This window comes from Lactuca saligna, chromosome 3 (assembly GCF_052625555.1).
Source record: "Lactuca saligna cultivar CGN05327 chromosome 3, ASM5262555v1, whole genome shotgun sequence".
In the NCBI taxonomy this organism is placed as follows: domain Eukaryota; kingdom Viridiplantae; phylum Streptophyta; class Magnoliopsida; order Asterales; family Asteraceae; genus Lactuca; species Lactuca saligna.
The window spans coordinates 9,136,784-9,157,686 of NC_136419.1; the positions used below are offsets into that span (position 1 = coordinate 9,136,784).

The 20,903-nt window shown below is 33.9% G+C and overlaps 1 protein-coding gene across 1 annotated transcript; it reads right to left on the bottom strand.

Annotated features, from left to right (window-relative positions):
* Window positions 1-2,962: 2,962 nt before the first annotated feature.
* On the bottom strand, window positions 2,963-3,785 carry LOC145034410 (disease resistance response protein 206-like). Its single transcript, XM_078982813.1, has one exon. The coding sequence runs from the start codon at window positions 3,680-3,682 to the stop codon at window positions 3,119-3,121; it is 564 nt and encodes a 187-aa protein (XP_078838939.1). The 5' UTR covers window positions 3,683-3,785; the 3' UTR covers window positions 2,963-3,118.
* Window positions 3,786-20,903: the final 17,118 nt, after the last annotated feature.

Below are 20,903 nucleotides of genomic sequence, written 5' to 3' on the forward strand. Positions count from 1 at the left end.
AATCCATTCACCTCGAGTCTGCCAAATGGTGAAGCCCTCATTATCTACGACGACAAACTCATCACGAACCTCTGCATCATTTCGTGCATCTAAGTCTAAAAATACCTACGAAAGGAGTGTCAAGCATTCCTAGCTCATGTAGTTAACGAAACACAAGAAGTTAAATACCTCGAGAGCATCCCCAAAGTCTGTAATTTTCCAGATATCTTCCCCGAAGATCTTCTAGGAGTCCCTCCTGAACGCCAAGTCGAGTTCCGAATCGACTTGATTCCTGGAGCTACCCCCATAGCCAAACCCCATATTGTCTGGCACCAGCAGAAATGCTGGAATTATCCACCCAACTAAACCAACTGCTCAGTAAGGAATTCAATAGACCAAGCTTCTCACCCTGGGGAGCACCGGTCTTGTTCGTTAAGAAGAAGGATGGATCTTTTCGAATGTGCATAGATTACTGCAAACTAAAAAAGTTTACCATTAAAAATTGATACCCTCTCACATGAATAGACGACCTTTTCGACTAACTCCAAGGAGCCAGCTACTTTTCCAAAATCGACCTGAGATCAGGGTACCATCAATTACGATTCCGGGAGGTTGATGTTCCTAAGACAACATTTTGAACTCGATATGGTCACTACGAGTTTGTAGTAATGCCCTTTGGTCTAACCAACACACCCTCCATGTTCATGGACTTAATGAATCAGGTGTGTCGTCCTTTTTTAGAAAAATTCATGATAGTATTCAGAGATGATATACTTATCTATTCATGAAGCGAGGAAGAACATTGTCAGCACTTAAGACAAGTTCTGGAAAAATTACGGGCGGAGAAGTTATACGCGAAATTCTCAAAGTGCGAGTTTTGGATTAGGAATGTAACTTTCCTTGGTCACGTGGTTAACGAAGAAGGCATACACATGGACCCTTTCAAAATAAAAGCAATCGAGAACTGGTCAGCACCGAGAATGCCCATAGAAATCTGGCAACTCTTGGGTCTTGCTAGCTACTATCGTAGGTTCATACAAAACTTCTCCAAAATTGCTAAACCACTTACTATCCTGACTCAGAAGGGTGTAACTTTTAGTTAGGGTGAAAACAAGACACTGCGTTCCAGAGACTGAAGCGAGCCCTATGCAGCCCACCTATCTTGTCTCTTCCAGAAGGGATAGAGGATTTTCTTGTATACTGCGATGCATCTAATCAGGGGCTAGGCTGTATGCTTATGTAGCGTGGAAAAGTTATTGCTTATGCCTCGAGACAGCTTAATGCACACAAAGTTAGTTACACAACTCACGGTCTTGACTTAGGAGCAGTGGTCTTTGCACTAAAAATATAGAGACATTACCTTTACGGTACAAAGTGCACCATCTTCACCGACCACAAAAACCTTCAACATATCTTTGATCATAAAGAACTTAACATGAGAAAGCGACGATGGGTAGAGCTACTCAGATATTTAAATGCTTGAGCTCAATGAAATAAGAAACACCTAATACCATTAGGCTAAAAACCTTTTGGTATTTATGATAACATAAGAACAAATTATCAAATAAGACTTCTAATAAAACAATTTATGGCATCTAGTTATTTTATTAGGTATTTTTTATTCAGTGTAATCTTATAATATCAAGTTCTAAACACAATTTCTGATTTTATGCTCCTTAACTTAAATCGACTAAGAATATATTACTTTTATTTACATTGTCGTATTCTAAAGAACCAAAATTTTGTGTAAAGAATTTTCTTAAATAAAGAATAGAGTAGCACATGAACCCATTTAAGATATTTAACATAAGGCCCACAAAAGAATTGGGTTTGAACCCACTTGGCATGGTTTTCTCCATGCTTGAATAGTTTAATATACCTTGTTGAAACAGGAAAATAAAATGAAACACGCAAACTTTTTCGCGTTGCTTTGCTACATTAACAATGAACTTTCATGGGCTAAAACATATTTTATGTAATTATATATGTTTCGGAAGAATTAATGAATCATGGGTTGTATTGTACGTCGAAAATATAGCATTTGTGTACATCGAAAGTCAGATAGTGACCAATTACTAACATAAAATGTGTAACAAAAATCAGATCACTTCGGTTTTGTGTTAAGATAGTAACAATTAGGGGTCGGAATTTTATAAGGGTCTGACATGGGCTGAGATTAGAAATAGTTCATAGATTATTATTTTTATACATATTAGATCTAACAATATAAAATTTGAGTTGTGGCCCGATCTCCAACTTTTAGAGCTCGCAAAAATCGATATAACCCGTCAACTTAACCCAACATTAGTGAGTTGGATTAAGATTTTTCACTTATTTAAGTTAAATGAGTCAACCCGTCTAAATCGTTTAATTAAATAGGTTGGATTGAATTAAAATTATCAATACCTTTTCAATTCACCAACCCATTTAAGGTAAATATATATTAAACTAAATAATTATTTGAATGCTATCATGTATTAATCAAAGTATTAATTTATAAATTATAATATTGTCTTATTGTTAATATTTTATAAAAATTATATCTTAATTCCTATTTTTTTTTTAACGCTAATAATACTAACCACTCTCCAAAATCAATTTGAAATTTAAATTTTTTAATGTTATTTGAACAATTTATTTGTATTTATGATTTGGGATTGTGCTTTTGGCATACTTATCGAGTTTCATTTATGTATAAAACTAATTTAAGTGGAATAATATTTAGTTAATTAATTACTTTATTTGATTTTAAATAGGTTAACTCATGTTTAACCCAATTATTTAATAGTTTGAGTTTGGAACAACATATACAACTACACAACTCATTTATCTAAAATGTTGAATTGAGTAGGATTGAAAATATCAATCCATTTAAATAAATAGGTTAGGTTGGGTTGAAAATTTCAACACAATTATTAAATGTGTTGAACCCAAACCTAACGTAGGTAGACATATACCAATTTTACCCCCACACAAACAAAAATTCAATGTTCAAGTTCGGCCAGGCAATTGTATTCAAGTTTTAACATTTAACATTGACAATAAAAGCACACATTGTCAACCAAAAAAAAAAGGAAATGACTTTAAATCCAAATCATGCACACGATGTAAGAAGAGAGCCTGGTATATGATACTATGCTTACCAACATTCGTAGAACTTTATATCAACACGAAGCCTAAAATAAACTTCACCTTCAAAAGCATCAGTCATAATAGTCGCTACCCCCCTATGCATAAAGAAGTCACCAGTCCCACCAACCACTGATATATCCCTAGTCTTAATCATAATCGGATCAGCCCCAATGAACTGAATGCTTCCCTGATAATCCGTACTATTAAGCACAAAAGAAAATGCTAGCCATGCAGTGAAGGTGTTCTTGGTGTCATAAATGTATTGACCTTGAGCTCGACCAATAGAAGGGGAATGAAAGTTGTTGTCTAAAGTAATGGGGTCATCAAAAACCACGATATTTCCAAAATGAAACTGACTAGCCAAGATTGTCCGGTTGGCCCATTGAGGTGCACCGACGATAGCTGATGTTGCATTGGCTGCATTTTTCCCATTATATATAACATCATGGAAGAACAAGACTAGGTTCTTGCATGGCTTGTAAAGTTTCTTGTTTCCTTTGTATTTGTGGGATGAAGTAATCGTAAGAAACATGAACAAAAGAAGTATGATCGGAGTTCTTTTAGCACTCATTTTGTTTCAAAGGGGAAGGATATGATATGTAGGAATGGGTTCAGATGATGATCAGTTATAGTGTAAGTAGATGATGAGTAAGGTTGTGAACTTTCTTCAAGACCCTCTTTCTCTATATATAATACATCAAAAAAGATTCTGTCTTTTCGTTCAAACTTGGAGTGCACATTGAGAAAAAAAAAATACATAAAAGCAAATAACTAAAGAAGCTAAACAGTATATTTCCAGTGGTACATTGGTTGGACATATTGAAATGGAAAATCGATTTGTTAAGTTGCATGTTACTTCTAATTATTTTGATCGCAAAAACAAAGATAGGATGTGTCCTTTTCTATAAAAGCATCTTACCAAGAACCTGTTATATGTATATGCCACAAAGTTCTTCAAATGACTTCTTTAAAAAATATATATATTTAGAGATCACAAAATTTTGTTTTGAATTTTTTTATCAAAATATCGCAACTTTTATGTCAAAATCGCTGATTTTTTTTTTTTTTTGAAAAATAAACTTTAAAAAAAATGATTTTTTTTAGCGAAATTGTAAAAAATGCTACGATTTTTTGATAAAAAATTCAATTTTTTTTTTCATGTCTTGGTATTTTTTTTATGCATTTTTATGATTTTTAGGGGTTTTTTTTGTTTTCCAAATAACCCTTCCCTATATATATATATATATATATATATATATATATATATATATATATATATATATATATATATATATATATATATACACACACACACACACACCAGACGAATTCCCTTATATATATATATATATATATATATATATATATATATACATATATACACACACACACACACACACACACACACACACACACACACACACACACACACCAGACGAATTCCCTTGCGTTGCGCAGCGTAGGTTAAAAATATATTGTAAAAATGTTAAAAAAATATATATTTAAAATGGTTATATTATTGATATTAACCTTGACATAATATTTTGAACAATATTATTCATTGACATCAATCTATATTTCTCATTAATAAAATTAAATATAATTATCTATTTACTATTACTTTTAACAATTTTTATGATTGATTAATTTAAATTTTTACTTATGCAATTATTTTCTAATTTCAATAATGATGTTAATTTAAAATACAATTTATTTGTTGTTAACATTATGTAAGTTATAAATTGATGTTATTATTTTTTAAAGTTACTGTTCTTTAGTTTTAAATCACTTATTATTATTAATAAATTAAAGAAAACTTTTAAGAAACTCTTAATACTACTACTAAAATGTAAAACATACACTAAATAATAAACTGATAAGATAGATAATTTGCATTTTAAAAGAGATTTGCATGAATAATATGACATATCCTTGATTTTTATAATTTGATTTTATTATTTATAATTATGGTTCGTTAGTTTTAAAACCACTTACTATTATTAATAAACGAAAGAAAACTTTTAAAAAACACTTTTTATTATAACTAGAATGTTAAACATATACTAAAATATAAAGTTATAAGATAGATAATTTACATTTTAAAGAGACTTACATGGATATTATGTATAATATTGCATATCCATGATTTTTTATTAATTATTACTTTGAAGCAACACAAATATACAAACATATATACAATATCTAATTAAATATGATCTATATCACTTTCCATAACATATGATCGATAATATGAATCTAATCTAATTTATATTAAAGTTTAAACCACAACATACAATGATTATTTTAAAAGAATAATTAAACCAAGAAAAATATAAAAAACGAATTTGTATATAACAAAATTTACAAATTAAAAACTTTAACATATAAACATGGTTCAAAAAATGGTCCAAAGCCCTCAAACCAACACAAAACATTTAAACTTGTTTTCTTTGTGAATTTTGTATGTGGTTTGTATTTATGTGTCTAATTAAAGAGAATGATATTTTTATAGTAGACTATCCATTGATTGCTAATTAAACATATTATATAAGTTATAAAACCTTTCATGATATGTGATTAATTACTTTGAAGGTGAAAAGGTGTGGGGGTTTTAAATGCATAAGGTGTTTGAAATTTGTGGGGGGTTTCAAATACATGAGGTAATAGGAAAAATATCTCATTTATAAGCATAGTATGATATAGATTATTAAATATTTTTAGGAAATATTTTAATTAAACTGATATTACAATTTAGTTTTTGCACTTAACACTACAATTTATCACTTTGAACTATTCACAAAATATTATTTTGGTTTTTAAGTGAAACTGAAATTTATATTTAAGTTGATACTGTAATGTGAAATTTAAATTAACAATTTAAGTATGTTGTCCAAACTGTTCAAAAGTTGTAGCTTTCAACTGATAATGGTTTACGTATAACAACATATTAAATCGAATAAATTAAGTATAATATGTTAAAAGTTAAATACATAACTTTATAAGTAGAAGTAAAGATATTATTTTAATATTAAGATTTAGTTTATTTATGATTACACTTTATGTTTGATAGTTATTTAACATTATTACCAAACTTATAATCATTATTAGAAAAATACTACAATTTATCATTTTTAACTATTTACGAAATATTATTTGGGTTATTTAAGTTGACTTATAATGTTATATTTAAATTAGCATTCTAATTATTTTATACAAATTGTTCAAAAGTTGTAGCTTTAAAATGATAAATGTTTACAGACAACAACATATTAAAACTAATAGGTTAAGTATAATATGTTAAAAGATTAAAAATATAACATTGTAAGTAGAAGTAAATATATTCTTTTAATATTGAAATTTAGTTTATATACGAATACACTTTAGATTTGATATTTATTTAACCTTATTAACCAACTTGTAATCATTATTAGAAAGAAATTGAAAGGAAGTAAAGATATTATTTTAATATTAAAATTTAATTTATTTATGATTACACTTTATGTTTGATATTTATTTAATATTATTAACAAACTTATAATCATTATTAGAAAAACACTACAATTTATCATTTTTAACTGTTTACAAAATATTATTTGGGTTATTTAAGTTGACTTATAATGTTATATGTAAATTAACATTCTAAGTATTTTATACAAATTGTTCAAAAGTTGTAGTTTTAAAATGATAAATGTTTACATACAACATCATATTAAAACTAATAGGTTAAGTATAAATGTTAAAAGCTTAAAAATATAATATTGTAAGTAGAAGTAAATATATTCTTTTAATATTGAAATTTAGTTTATATATGATTACACTTTATATTTGATATTTATTTATTAACCAACTTATAATCATTATTAGAAAGAAATTGAAAAGTCATGAAAGTTTCAAATAAATGTGGTGAAAGAAAAAAAATGTTTTCTTTATAAGTATAGTGGACGAATTCTCGCGCGTTGCGCAGTGTGCAATTAATTTGTTTAAAATCTTGATTTTTATAACGGGTGTTTAGTTGTTAGAAGTTACTATGACCAAGTTAATAAAATTCATCAACGCCCGGATTTAAACGCGAGACCTTCGGTCTAAAAGAAAAACCTCTGCTAAGTGGGTTAGTCTTACATTGATGTTTAATTAAATATACATTTCAGTTTAGGTTTTATATTTAAAAATATACATAATTTTTAACTATTAGAAAAAATAGTATTATGATATTTTGATTTATGGTGGTGATTTAAAACCATTTTTATTTTAACCAATAAGTTATATGTATATATTAGGTTGAAAAATGAAGAGTTGGTTTGAACTTAGATTAATAATTGATTTTAATGTATTAAATAAATCAAATTAATGAGGTTAAAGTGAATGATCTAATTAAGTTAAAAAAACCGAGCATGTTTGGTTAATTACTTGAAAGATCAAGAGTTTGTGTAACTTTCAAATTAATATTTTGCATTAATATGACATTTATTATAAAATAATAACCAAGATTAGGGAATAACTAAAAAAATACACATTTTAACAATCTTGGCATTGATATTTCTTATTAGGTGTTTGTTTTATAGTTTCAACATTTATTATCATTTCTATTATTAATTATTAAGAATTTTTTGTAGGTTTAAGTTGTGGAGGTAGCTTGTTCGAGCTATGTGTTTCTTCATAAAAGTCCAATTATTATTTTATTGCAATTAATGTGTTTGACTCCTTACTCTCTTAATGTTGATTTAAGAAAATCACTGCATTGATCATTTTCAAGAATATGATACATGTGAATGGATAACAACAATATAATTAAAAACCAAGTGATACAACTTGTACAACAAACCTACAACAATTAACAACGGTAAAGGGTAAAGTTTTTGGCATCATCTTTAAAAACAACAATGCATCATGTCATTAAAAACTACAAATTTCCTCGTATAGCGATAAACTCATCAGCTCATTAAAGTGAATTTCTACATCTCAATATGAACTTCAACACAAAAACTTGTATATTATTCAAAATGTGAGATAATCTTCAACTTAAATATTCATTAAATCTCAGAGTGATTATAAATAAGATCAACAAGTTATGCATATCACATTTCAAGCAGAGTTAGACTCATAAAATTTGAAGTTAAATCCTCGCCCTTGACTACTCCATTCACCAATTCAATTTTACCCCTAATAATATAAACTTATAAGAGATGGATGGTGTAGAGCCTTGCCATTCAAAAAATAATTGTCCGTACTTGTATGCTCAATAAAATATTGCATGTGTCAATTTTTAAAATAGATGTTAGAAAGCTCTCAAACCTAAGAGCTACTTTTATTCACAATTAAAAACACAATATGTGAACAAACCAACAAAAAAATCAATTGTTTTAATTAAAAACACAAATTTCATACCTTGCTTATTATAGCTTATTGAACTTCAACATTATATTGACAACATAAAACTTTCATTTACATAAAAACAGAGAACAAAGGATTACCAAATCAATCCCCATATATTTAATTTCTCTTTTGATCACATAATTAATTCCAAATTGTAGAACACCTCGTATAAATATAGTTGATCATGATATATTTATTCAAGGTATAATTACATATCTTGAGGCCTAACCGTAGTTTTCAACTCATCATACTACTTTTATTATGCCGTCGTTATGACACTATTTTAGTGTGTATGTACTTATACTTTACTTGAAATATTATGATATTTTTAAAAGTATATTTGTAGTCAGAGTGTTTTAGACCCATTATATTTATAGTTGTATATCTTGTATGGTTTGATATACTATATCACTATAAACAATGCTCTAATACCAATCTCACACACCCCCAAACCAGAACGGCGTAATGGAGTACTTCATGTACAATAACATAATAATTAAATATAAATGAAACATAGCAATACAAACATTAATATATAGAGAATTTAAATATTACATTGTTTAAGAATCTTCGTTTGTTCATAATTGAATACAAATGACTGAAAAGCAGTAAACATGAAACGACAACGCCGACCCCCAAGAAAGGTTTAATACATGTCTACTGGTTTCCTGATAATACAAGTGATTTTGAAAAGTGTCAACGATTACGTAGGTGAGTTCATAAGAATTTTGTATGAAAAGGATTTGTAACGTTTCGAGAAACTGATTTTTGTATACTTCTAGAAAATCTGATATTTTCTTTAAGAACAAGCTATAAGTTTTATACCCAGGACCTAAAATGTATGTATTTTCTTTGTATCTTTTCCTTGTAAATGATAATGTATGTGTTCATAAAATTCTAATATTTTGTTATATATGAACCGTAAATATATGTATTTCATTTGTATACTTTCCTTGTAATTGTAAAATGTGTGTTCCCAGAAAATCCAATATTTTATGATGTATGAAAAGTATAGTCTTAAACCCTAAGACCAAAAATGTATGAGTGTTGTTGTACTAAACAATTGTATGTAGTTATATCTTTTTAGAAAAACTAATGAAGTGTAAGCTTCCTGTAAAAAGAGATAGTATCGTTAATCCTTATGTGAGTTCTTATAACCATGCTAATATGACTGATATGCCTGAGCGACGTTCTTTAGGCGTCAGAGCTGGTAAGACATTTGTCACCCTATACTTGTCGGTCTAACTGTAGCGAATAGCTGAGGTGTAGGGTTCTCAATCTCATATAGATCTATACACAACGGTCTCGCAATCTCTCAAGGAGACTTTGGTTATAATGCAGGACTTAAGGTGTACGCTAGGTAAGTACAGTGAAGAGAACGTATCACAAGAGCATTAACTGATTTACGTGAACAATGACTCATTTTTCTTGTAAAACGAAATAAGTATATCTTTGAAAATTTTTATGTATCTTCTAAAATGTAGGTGTGGTTTGAAACTTCTAGACTATACCAATTATAACATATCTTGTTTGGTTGAAACTATTTATATCATATTATATATAAATATAAATGCGTATTTTGTCTAGTATCAAAACATAATATTGTTAGGTTAAAACCTACCAAGTTAGTAAATGACTACGATGTATTCATTTATGCTAGAAAAGGTATCCTTTTAGAAAAGTTTCCAAAACCATGTAGTTTAATAATCATAAATTTTATTATGGTTTTTCTATCATAGCTTATGTTTATTTATAAAAATATGTATATCACAAATATTTATTTTGAAAACTAGTATAACCCATGATTTATTCAAATAATATTTTACCTTTAACATAAAGATGTAAAAATGAAATTATTTGTAGGATAAAAAAAGTTTTACTTGTATCCCACCCCCCCCCCCCCTCTTAAAACATGAAAAAGCTTGAAAATATGGGGGTATGAATGCACCGTGGTTATTTTCGTGGGTGTAGAGATGTCAACGGGGGCAAACGGGACGGGGAGTGCATCCCCCGCCCCCGTCCCGAAAATTTCTTTGTTCCCCTGTCCCCGCCCCCGCCCCCGAAATGTTCAGCCTTCCTACCCCCGCCCCTGCTCCCGAATCCCCTTTATTACCCCCGCCCCCCCCCCCCCCCCCCCTCGTTCCCCCTCCCCCGATTGATTTTGGGCTACATTTTGTTTAGCTAAAAGAAGTTGTTATTTACGCATAAAAGAAGCTATTTTTAGGTAACAAATAATTATTTATAGTAGAATTTTACATGTTAAAAATAAAAAAAGTTATGGCATCTTAAAAACATTATACTAACAATTTAAAAACATGTAAATTGATGAATTTTAGAAGCTAAAAATCATATTATAGTTTATTATATTTATATATTTAATATATGTAAATATATGTGTAATTTATTAACGGGGTCCTCATGGGGTTTCGGGACGGGATTGCTTATCCCCGCCCCCGCCCCCGAAATTAAAACGGGGGTTAACCTTTCCCCCACCCTCGATTTTTTTTTAAAAATTTTCCCCCATACGGGACGGGGCCCCCACGGGAACGGGGTCCCACGAGACTTTTTGACATCCCTACGTGGGTGGTAAGAAGGATGATGGAAAAGATTTCGAGCCTAGGATGAAGGTGATGAACTTGAAGAGCTTCATGGAAATGTTTGTATTCTAGGAACACTAACACACGAAAAATGTGTGTAAACATGGTGAGTTTAACATAAAAATTCTTAGGATCACAAGAGGTACACGAAATGCTTACCTAATTTACTAGGAATCGGCTTTCAGATGAGGAGTCTTGAGGGAAAATGATATTATTATAGAGAGAAAGGGAGTTTGGATGTAGAAATTAAGTGGCAAGAGAGTGATAAACCCACTCTTGATCGTAGGTTAAATGGGGGGGGGGGGGAGGAGGAGGAGTGATGCCCATTGTCGTTACATGTTGGTCAATTAAGGGGCTTGTATGTATACTTGATGTGTAAAGGTTTGCATGGCATGGAAGTATGATGAGTATTGGTGTGCATTGATTAGATGTTTGATGGTTAAAGGGTTGCAAAGTAGTGAGGTGTCAGATGGAAAATCAACCCTTTTTGTCTTACACTCCAAACCGAAATCCTTGGCTTGGAGGAGGGTTTTTGGTTTTTAGGGTGACCGAAAACAACCTTCATTCACTAAGGTTCTCGGCCCCAAGGGTTTCCATTAGGAGGTTTTTCAGTCAAGAGGTTTTCATGGCCGAAAACCTTAAGGAAATGATCTATTTCGATTAATGTTTAGCTATTTGATCCAATTGGAGTTTCTAAGAGTTTATTACGTACATGATTCTTATTGTATGCATATATGTAATCATATAACACTGTTATTTTTTTGAATTTCAATAATCTATTGCAACAAGGTTACATATAGAAATTGTTAGTACATGGATACAATTTTGAGCCTAAATTTGTTGGTTGTCACATTTTCCATCCATGTCGGTCTTCTTCTTGAAGATCCATTTGCAACCTACTATCTTTCGACTTGGTTCGTGATCAACCAAATTCCAAACTTGGTTTTCATACATGGATTTAATCTTGTTGTCCATTGCCTCTTTCCAACTAGCAGCCTTAGGGCCTGCCATCGCTTCCTTATAGATAGCTAGCTCATCCAAATTTACCAGTGTATGATCACTGATAGATGTGTCACCAAATGTATGATGGGTTTTGAGCATTCTAACACTTCCTAAGTGTACATGCAACCCTAATAACCTTGGATCTATGTTTGTCTAATTTGTCATGCAAAGTTGAATTCCAAGGTTATATCCTATCTAGCATACATGGGGAACAATTTTAACATAAAGTATAGATAGAATAACTTACCTTGTTGTTGCTTGTGTTCCTTGAAACCTTGTGAGCCTAGCACCTCAAGTGGTGATGCCTCAAATGCTTCACACAACACCAAATGCTCTTGGAAGAACTTATGAGAGAACACACACTCTACAAAATCGGCCAAGCCCCCTTAATACTTAGTGTAACCAATTTGGGAGGAGATCATATTCTTTATATAGTGTTGACACATCTAAGGTTAAACCCTAATGTGTCATGACTCTTCATTTCCATGACCCATGGGTTTGTAACTCCCATGGAGCATCCATGGAGCATCCTATGGGTGGAACCCAACTTGATGATTCATGGAGCCTTTTAGCCCACTATACAAGATATGGATGATTTACTTAATCAACCCATATATTTAATTAGTTATCTTTTGATCACTTAATTAATTCTAAATTAATTCTTGATCAAACTAATCAAATAATATTATTAATATATTAGAACTTATAATATATTAATAATCTCCAAGCGTTATTTCTCTCATTTAGTCTATCCAATTGCATGGTGCCATGCAACCCAAATGGACCATGCCGGGTCGGGTCAAGTACATACCAGAAATAGTTATGGACTTAGACACCTTATCCAACAGTCTCCCACTTGGATAAGTCTAGTAACTATTACTGCAAGTATGACTTCAGGAACCGATCGGCAATCGTAGCTCTTTACAAGGTTTCTCGAAACTTGAGAAGATGATGGTACGCCATTTAAGATAAGTGATCATATAATCCTCTGTTCTAGATATCAGTCGGACAAATACATGGAACAATGTCTTACTTATTGTCCAACATTTGTTTCCCGATTTCCGATTTGTTTGACAAAGAACTTTATTGAACACATCAATCTAGTTCTGACCGGGCCCGGTACATAGGTCAAAACAAAATCATCGAGGGGCCCAGATATCAGCTTCTAATCCAAGAAGGAACAGATAAACTTCGACTCATATGTTTGTTCTACTACTTATTGAATTACACATAAGAGCACGATTTTATAACATCGAGTTACCAATGCGTTTTTCGTACAATTAATGCATAACCAATTCGTAAATAACAAATCATATCTCTAGGTTTAAAGACTTATATGATATTACCGTCTCACGATCACTCGAGATAGAATTCCATGAAGTGATTCCAGTGAGCGTGGGTTGAGTCCAATGCTCAGAACTTATGAGCACTCATGATTGTTGTAGCCTTGTCCCAGACCTCTACAACCAAACATGACAGTCTTGATTCATACCTACTTCCGACATATGACTGACTGTGGAGGTTTGAATAATATGTTATACCAAACAAAATTATTCTGGAAGTCAAAACATGCAAAAGAAATATAGTAAACGATCGACAAGAGATAGCAACACTTTACTCATAAATAAACACTTTTATTCATCATCAAATGTCAATTACACTTTACAAATTTCAAGATTATCTAACTACTAAATCTAATATCATCCTTCAGCCCTATGCTCAGAGCATGCTGGAGATGCTTAACCCGAGTCAGTCCCTTCGTAAGGGGATCTGCTGGGTTCTCATCTGATGATACCCTCTTTGCCACGAGGAGTCCTTCTTCGATCCGATGTCTGATGAAATGGTATTTTCTGTCGATGTGTCTGGATCTTCCGTGATCCCTTGGTTCCTTGGCTAAGGCAACAGCACTTTCACTATCACAGAAAATTTCCATCGGCTCTTTAATAGCTGGTACAACTCCAAGGTCTCCAATGAAGTTCCTCAGCCATAACGCCTCCTTTGCTGCTTCGCTAGCTGCAATATACTCTGATTCACAAGTAGAATCTGCCACTGTCTCTTGCTTGGAACTCTTCCAAGAAATTGCTCCTCCATTTAGGGTAAAGACCCAGCCCGACTGAGAGCGGAAGTTATCCCTATCAGTTTGGAAGCTAGCATCACTATACCCTACAACTCTCAAGTCATCACTCCCACCGAGGGTAAGGACCCAGTCCTTAGTCCTTCGCAGGTACTTGAGAATATTCTTTACCGCAGTCCAGTGTGCCTTGCCAGGGTTCCCCTAAAACCTGCTAACCATGCTCAAGGCAAAGGCTACATCAGGTCGAGTACACGTCATAGCATACATGATCGAACCTACAGCCGAAGCATAAGGTAATCGACTCATTTCTGCTATCTCAGCCTCAGTGCTAGGGCTTTGTGTCTTACTCAGGTTGGCGCTACTCTGGATGGGCACCTCTCCTTTCTTGGAGTTTTGCATTCTGAATCTCTTCAGAATCTTCTCCAAGTAGGTACTTTGACTAAGTCCAATTAGTCTTTTACTCCGATCTCTCAAAATTCTTATCCCCAAAATATAGGCAGCTTCACCAAGGTCCTTCATAGCGAAACACTTTCCAAGCCAGGACTTTACTTCCTGCAAGGTTGGAATGTCGTTTCCTATGAGTAGTATGTCATCCACATACAATACCAAAAACCTAACTATACTCCCACTAGCCTTGACATATACACAAGATTCATCTTCACTCCTAGAAAAGCCAAATTCCTTGACCTTTTCATCAAAGCAAAGATTCCATCTGCGAGGTGCTTGCTTTAATCCATAAATGGATTTCTCAAGCTTACACACTCTATTAGGGTACTCGTTACTGACAAAACCCTCTGGCTGACTCATGTAAACATCTTCAGCCAACTTTCCATTAAGGAAAGCGGTTTTGACATCCATTTGCCAAATTTCATAGTCATGAAATGCGGCTATGGCTAACAGAACCCGAATAGACTTAATCTTGGCTACCGGATAAAAGGTCTCATCATAATCCACTCCAGGAATTTGAGAGAAACCCTTTGCAACCAGTCTAGCCTTATAAGTGTGTACTTTACCATCCATGTCGGTCTTCTTCTTGAAGACCCATTTGCACCCTATAGTCTTTCGACCTGGTACATTCTCAACCAAGTTCCAAACTTGATTGTCATACATGGATTGTATCTCGCTATCCATAGCCTCTTTCCATTTGGCAGACTCGGGGCCCGCCATGGCTTCCTCGTAGCTGTTAGGGTCATCTTGACTTACTAGTGTCTCATCACTAATAAGTGTCTCACCTTCTGCAGTAATATGGAATCCATAGTAATGCTCAGGTGCACTCCTAACTCTCGTGGAACGCCTCAGAGGTACAGATTCGTCAATTGGCTCAACAGGAGTTTCCTCCTCAAGTTGAGGGCTAGAGTTTGAAGTTCCTTCACCACTTGACTCTTGAATTTCTTCAAGATCAACTTGCCTCCCACTGTCTCCTTGGCTTATAAACTCTCTTTCTCGAAAGACTCCTCTTCTTGCTACAAAGACCACATTGTCACTAGGTCTGTAGAAGAGGTAACCAAAGGAATGCTGTGGGTAGCCGATGAAAATACACCTCTCGCTTCGGGGTTCGAGCTTATCATGAGTCTCGCGTCTCACGAAAGCCTCGCATCCCCAAATCTTGATGTGGTCTAGTTTAGGTACTTTACCAGTCCACATCTCGTGAGGAGTTTTGGCAACTTTCTTTGTAGGGACTAGATTGAGGATATGGGCGGCAGTCTCTAAGGCATACCCCCAGAATGAGATTGGTAGCGAAGCTCGACTCATCATGGAACGAACCATGTCCAACAAGGTTCGATTACGCCTCTCAGCCACACCATTCAACTGCGGTGTCCTGGGAGGTGTCAATTGTGAGACAATCCCACATTCCTTTAGATAGTCGAGGAACTCTGAACTAAGATACTCACCACCTCGATCGGATCGAAGCATCTTAATGTTCCTGCCCAATTGATTCTCGACTTCCTGTTTAAATTCCTTAAACTTCTCGAAAGTCTCTGACTTATGCTTGATTAAGTAGACATATCCATATCTACTGTAATCATCAGTAAAAGTCAAATAATAACGATTAGCATCCCTTGTGGCATGTTTGAATGGTCCACACACATCCGTGTGTATAAGGTCCAACAAACCTTCACCCCTTTCACATGAGCCTGTGAAGGGTGACTTTGTCATTTTTCCAAGTAAGCATGATTCGCAACTATCATTTGACTTTAGGTCAAACGACTCCAAGACTCCATCCTTTTGGAGTTGGCCTATGCGTTTCTTGCTTATATATCCAAGACGACAATGCCATAACGATGCTTTATCCAAGTTATTATTATTAGTAGAATCAATACACAAAACATTATTTCCTAAGTTATCTACAATAGATACAGCTTCATACACACCATCACAAGGTAATGCTTTAAAATAAAGTACATTATTAAAGAAAGCATTAATGGAACCAACTTCATTATCAAACGAAAAGGTGAAACCTTGTTTGTACAATGCATGAAAGGAAATAATATTTCTTGCCATTTCTGGCGAATAACAACATTTATTCAAATCTAAATTTAACCCACTACTTAGCGATAAAGTATAAACTCCAATCTTGGTGACAGGTGTAACTTTCCTATTCCCCATGATTAAGTTTATTCTTCCTTGCTCCACATTCTCACTTCTTCCTAGTCCCTGCAAGTCACAACAAATATGAATACCGCAACCTGTATCAAGGACCCAAGATTTCGAATGGGGTGAGTTATTAGAAATGATAGTGTAAATACCTGCATGGTTGGGTTTGACTTTCCCATCCTTTACATCTTGCTGGTACTTTGGGCAGTTCCGCTTCCAATGAGCTTTTTCGTGGCAATAGAAGCATTCAGCCTCTTTTGGGTCAGGAGAAGGAGTAATGAAACCTTTCTTGGTTCCACTCGAAGAAGAGCCATCAAGGGTCCGAGCCTTGGTACCCTTTGAAGATCTCTTTCTCTTCCTCCCTCGACTCTGCCCGATTGCCAAGACCGGAGTTGTTTCTGGAGTAGGAGTGATAGCAACCGACTTCCCCTTAAGACCTGTTTCTGCGGTCTTGAGAAGTCCCTGAAGTTTGCTGAGGGTGACCTCTTCCTTGTTCATGTGATATGTCATGCGGAATTGATCATAGCACGATGGTAAGGAGTGCAAAATTATATCTATTGCAAGCTCCTCAGGGAAGTTCACATTAAGCTTCAGCAAACGATCCACATACCTTTGCATTTTCTGCATGTGGCTCGTGACGGACTCTCCGTCCTTCATCATGGTCGTTATCATGGAGCAGATGACTTCGTACCTCTCTTGCCGTGCACTTTGATGGTATCTTTCCATCAAATCTTGGTGCATTTCATAAGGGTAGAAGTCTTCATAAGACTTTTGGAGTTCAGCTGTCATGGTGGCTAACATGATGCAAGCCACCTTGGTTGCATCTCTTTCATGAGTATGAAAGTCAGCGATCTCCTGGGGAGTTGCAGTGGACTCGTCAATTTCCTTAAGCTCCTTGTCAAGGACATATTCTTTGTCCTCGTAGCGGGTAATCATCCTGATGTTTCTGATCCACTTATTGAAGTTGGATCCATCAAAGGTGACTTTCCCACACAGACTCATAAGAGTAAAGGAGCCATTAGGATTCGAGCCAGAAGCATTAGTTGAAGACATCTGAAAAAGAAGAACAAGTTTAGTTTAGATTTAAGAGAGTCCTTAATAAAACACCCAAATGTAATATTAAGGCTAGGATCCAATCACAATATAATATAACTTAGAAGAGGTATGCCGTAATCTAAGCTATACCATATTTGAAAGGTAGGTGAATGACGATTCACCAATTTCCACCACGAAAACCGAAATATTAGATATTTAGTTTTTATTGGTTTTAGAAATTCCTAGATTCTTTGAGATCCAATGAACTTTTCAAAGGCATGTTTCGATCTCGGGAGTGCCCTCCAGGTTTTGTGACTGGGATGCCGAGGATCACAAAACGAGGTGTGAAGTAACCATGCAAATCACTTGGTACCCTTAAAGTTTATCACTCAATCGATGTGCCGGTAAACCACACACGCTCCACCGATACTATAATAAACCTTAAGTCACCCTTTACCTACCTTGTTAAGTCCAAGTTAGTGTGCCGGTTAACCACACACGCTCCACCAACGACTCAGACAAAGTGTAAAGTGTAATTTCATGGATTAGCACCTTATTCACATTTTTCCTAAAGTAACTAAGATTGGGAATTTAATAAACATTTAGTTACTTTATATATTCATCATACTTTGAATGAGAATTTATAAGTCCTTGTCTTACCCGTTCGGCTAACGACCCTCCACCAGTCAAGCAAGCGGTGGGTGAGAATATACACCCATTAAGTCACCATTTTATAGGCAACAACCTTATACCCACCTTATAGACCAGATTCGTGAATGAGGCGTACTAGCGGTAAGACGACTTGTTCTTATACATATATATATATAATTATTAAATTATCATAATATAAGTATAAGGGTTGAATTTTAACTTTTAAAATTCTAGGGGTTGGAACTAAAGTTTAACTTAACTTTACTTGTTCCAAAACTTGAGGGCAAGTTTTGTAACTTTCAAAACTTTTCATTTCTTGTAACTTATGAGTTTAATAGAGTCATAAAATGAAGACTCTTCATTTTTATAACTCTTGTGTTTTCTTAATGGTTTTTAACTCAAGTGACTCTTGGTTTTCCACAACTTAAGGATAAGTTATGGACTCCATTAAGACACATTATGATCAAGAATTAAACTACCAAATAGGTTACAAATAATTCCTATGATCATCTAAAACATCATAAGAACAAGAACATGAATATGAACATAATAAAAAATTACATAAAACTTTGTAATTTTGATAACTAGTTGTTGTAAATGAATTAGCAAAACATTACACCACCAAAAACAAGTTTATATTAACTAAAACAGTTTAGGGTAATGTTTCTAATTCATTTTCCAGCAACTGAATCGAAATTCTGCACTCATTCGACCCTACTCGCCGAGTGCATGAACATGACTCGCCGAGTTGGTTGAAGATACACATGGACTCGGCGAGTCCCCCCTATGGACTCGGCGAGTCCGATCGCAGACAGCAAATTTTCGATTCTGTTTTCAACTTTTAAGCACAAATAAGAACAAACAAGCCTAGGCTCTGATACCACTGATGGGTTTTGAGCATTCTAACACTTCCTAAGTGTACATGCAACCCTAATAACCTTGGATCTATGTTTGTCTAATTTGTCATGCAAAGTTGAATTCCAAGGTTATATCCTATCTAGCATACATGGGGAACAATTTTAACATAAAGTATAGATAGAATAACTTACCTTGTTGTTGCTTGTGTTCCTTGAAACCTTGTGAGCCTAGCACCTCAAGTGGTGATGCCTCAAATGCTTCACACAACACCAAATGCTCTTGGAAGAACTTATGAGAGAACACACACTCTACAAAATCGGCCAAGCCCCCTTAATACTTAGTGTAACCAATTTGGGAGGAGATCATATTCTTTATATAGTGTTGACACATCTAAGGTTAAACCCTAATGTGTCATGACTCTTCATTTCCATGACCCATGGGTTTGTAACTCCCATGGAGCATCCATGGAGCATCCTATGGGTGGAACCCAACTTGATGATTCATGGAGCCTTTTAGCCCACTATACAAGATATGGATGATTTACTTAATCAACCCATATATTTAATTAGTTATCTTTTGATCACTTAATTAATTCTAAATTAATTCTTGATCAAACTAATCAAATAATATTATTAATATATTAGAACTTATAATATATTAATAATCTCCAAGCGTTATTTCTCTCATTTAGTCTATCCAATTGCATGGTGCCATGCAACCCAAATGGACCATGCCGGGTCGGGTCAAGTACATACCAGAAATAGTTATGGACTTAGACACCTTATCCAACAATGTAGTTATATGGAAACCATAAGACTCAGTTGGCATGCTAACTCTGCTACCACGTGTAAGAGATAATTGTCAATAGGCTCAATAGGAGTCACTTGTTCTAGTTGAGTGTTGATATCATCTAAGGTTCCTTCACTGGTTTACTCTTGAATAACTTCAAGTTCAATTGTACTCCCATTGTCCTCTTTCCATATGACCTCTCTCTCATGAAAGACTCCTTTTCATGCTACAATGACCAGGTTCTAACTAGGTCTATATAAAAAATATCCAAGAGACGTTTGTGGGTAGCCAATGAAAATACATCTCTCACTTCCAGGTTCTAGCTTGTCTTGAATCTCTTGTGTAATGAAATATTTACAAACCTAGACCTTGGTATGTATTAATGAGGGAACTTTCATTGTCCACATTTCGTGAGGTGTTTTGACAACCTTGTTGGTAGGAACAAGATTGAGGATATGGGTGGCTGTCTCTAAGGCATACCCCCAGAAAGAAATGGGATGAGAAGCTTGATTCGTCATGGAACAAACCATGTCTAATAAGGTCAGATTGTGCCTCTCAACCACACCATTTAGTTTTGGTGTCCTAAGAGGATTCAATTATGAAACAATTCCACATACTTTAAGATAGTCATCGAACTCGATACTAAGATCCTCTCCGCCTATGTTAGGTCGGAGCATCTATATCTTCCGACCGAAGAGATTCTTGACTTCATGTTTAAACTCCTTGAACTTTTCAAAAGTTTTTGATTTATGCTTGATTAAGGATATATAACCATATCTACAATAATCATCAGTAAATGTTAAATAAAATAGATTAGC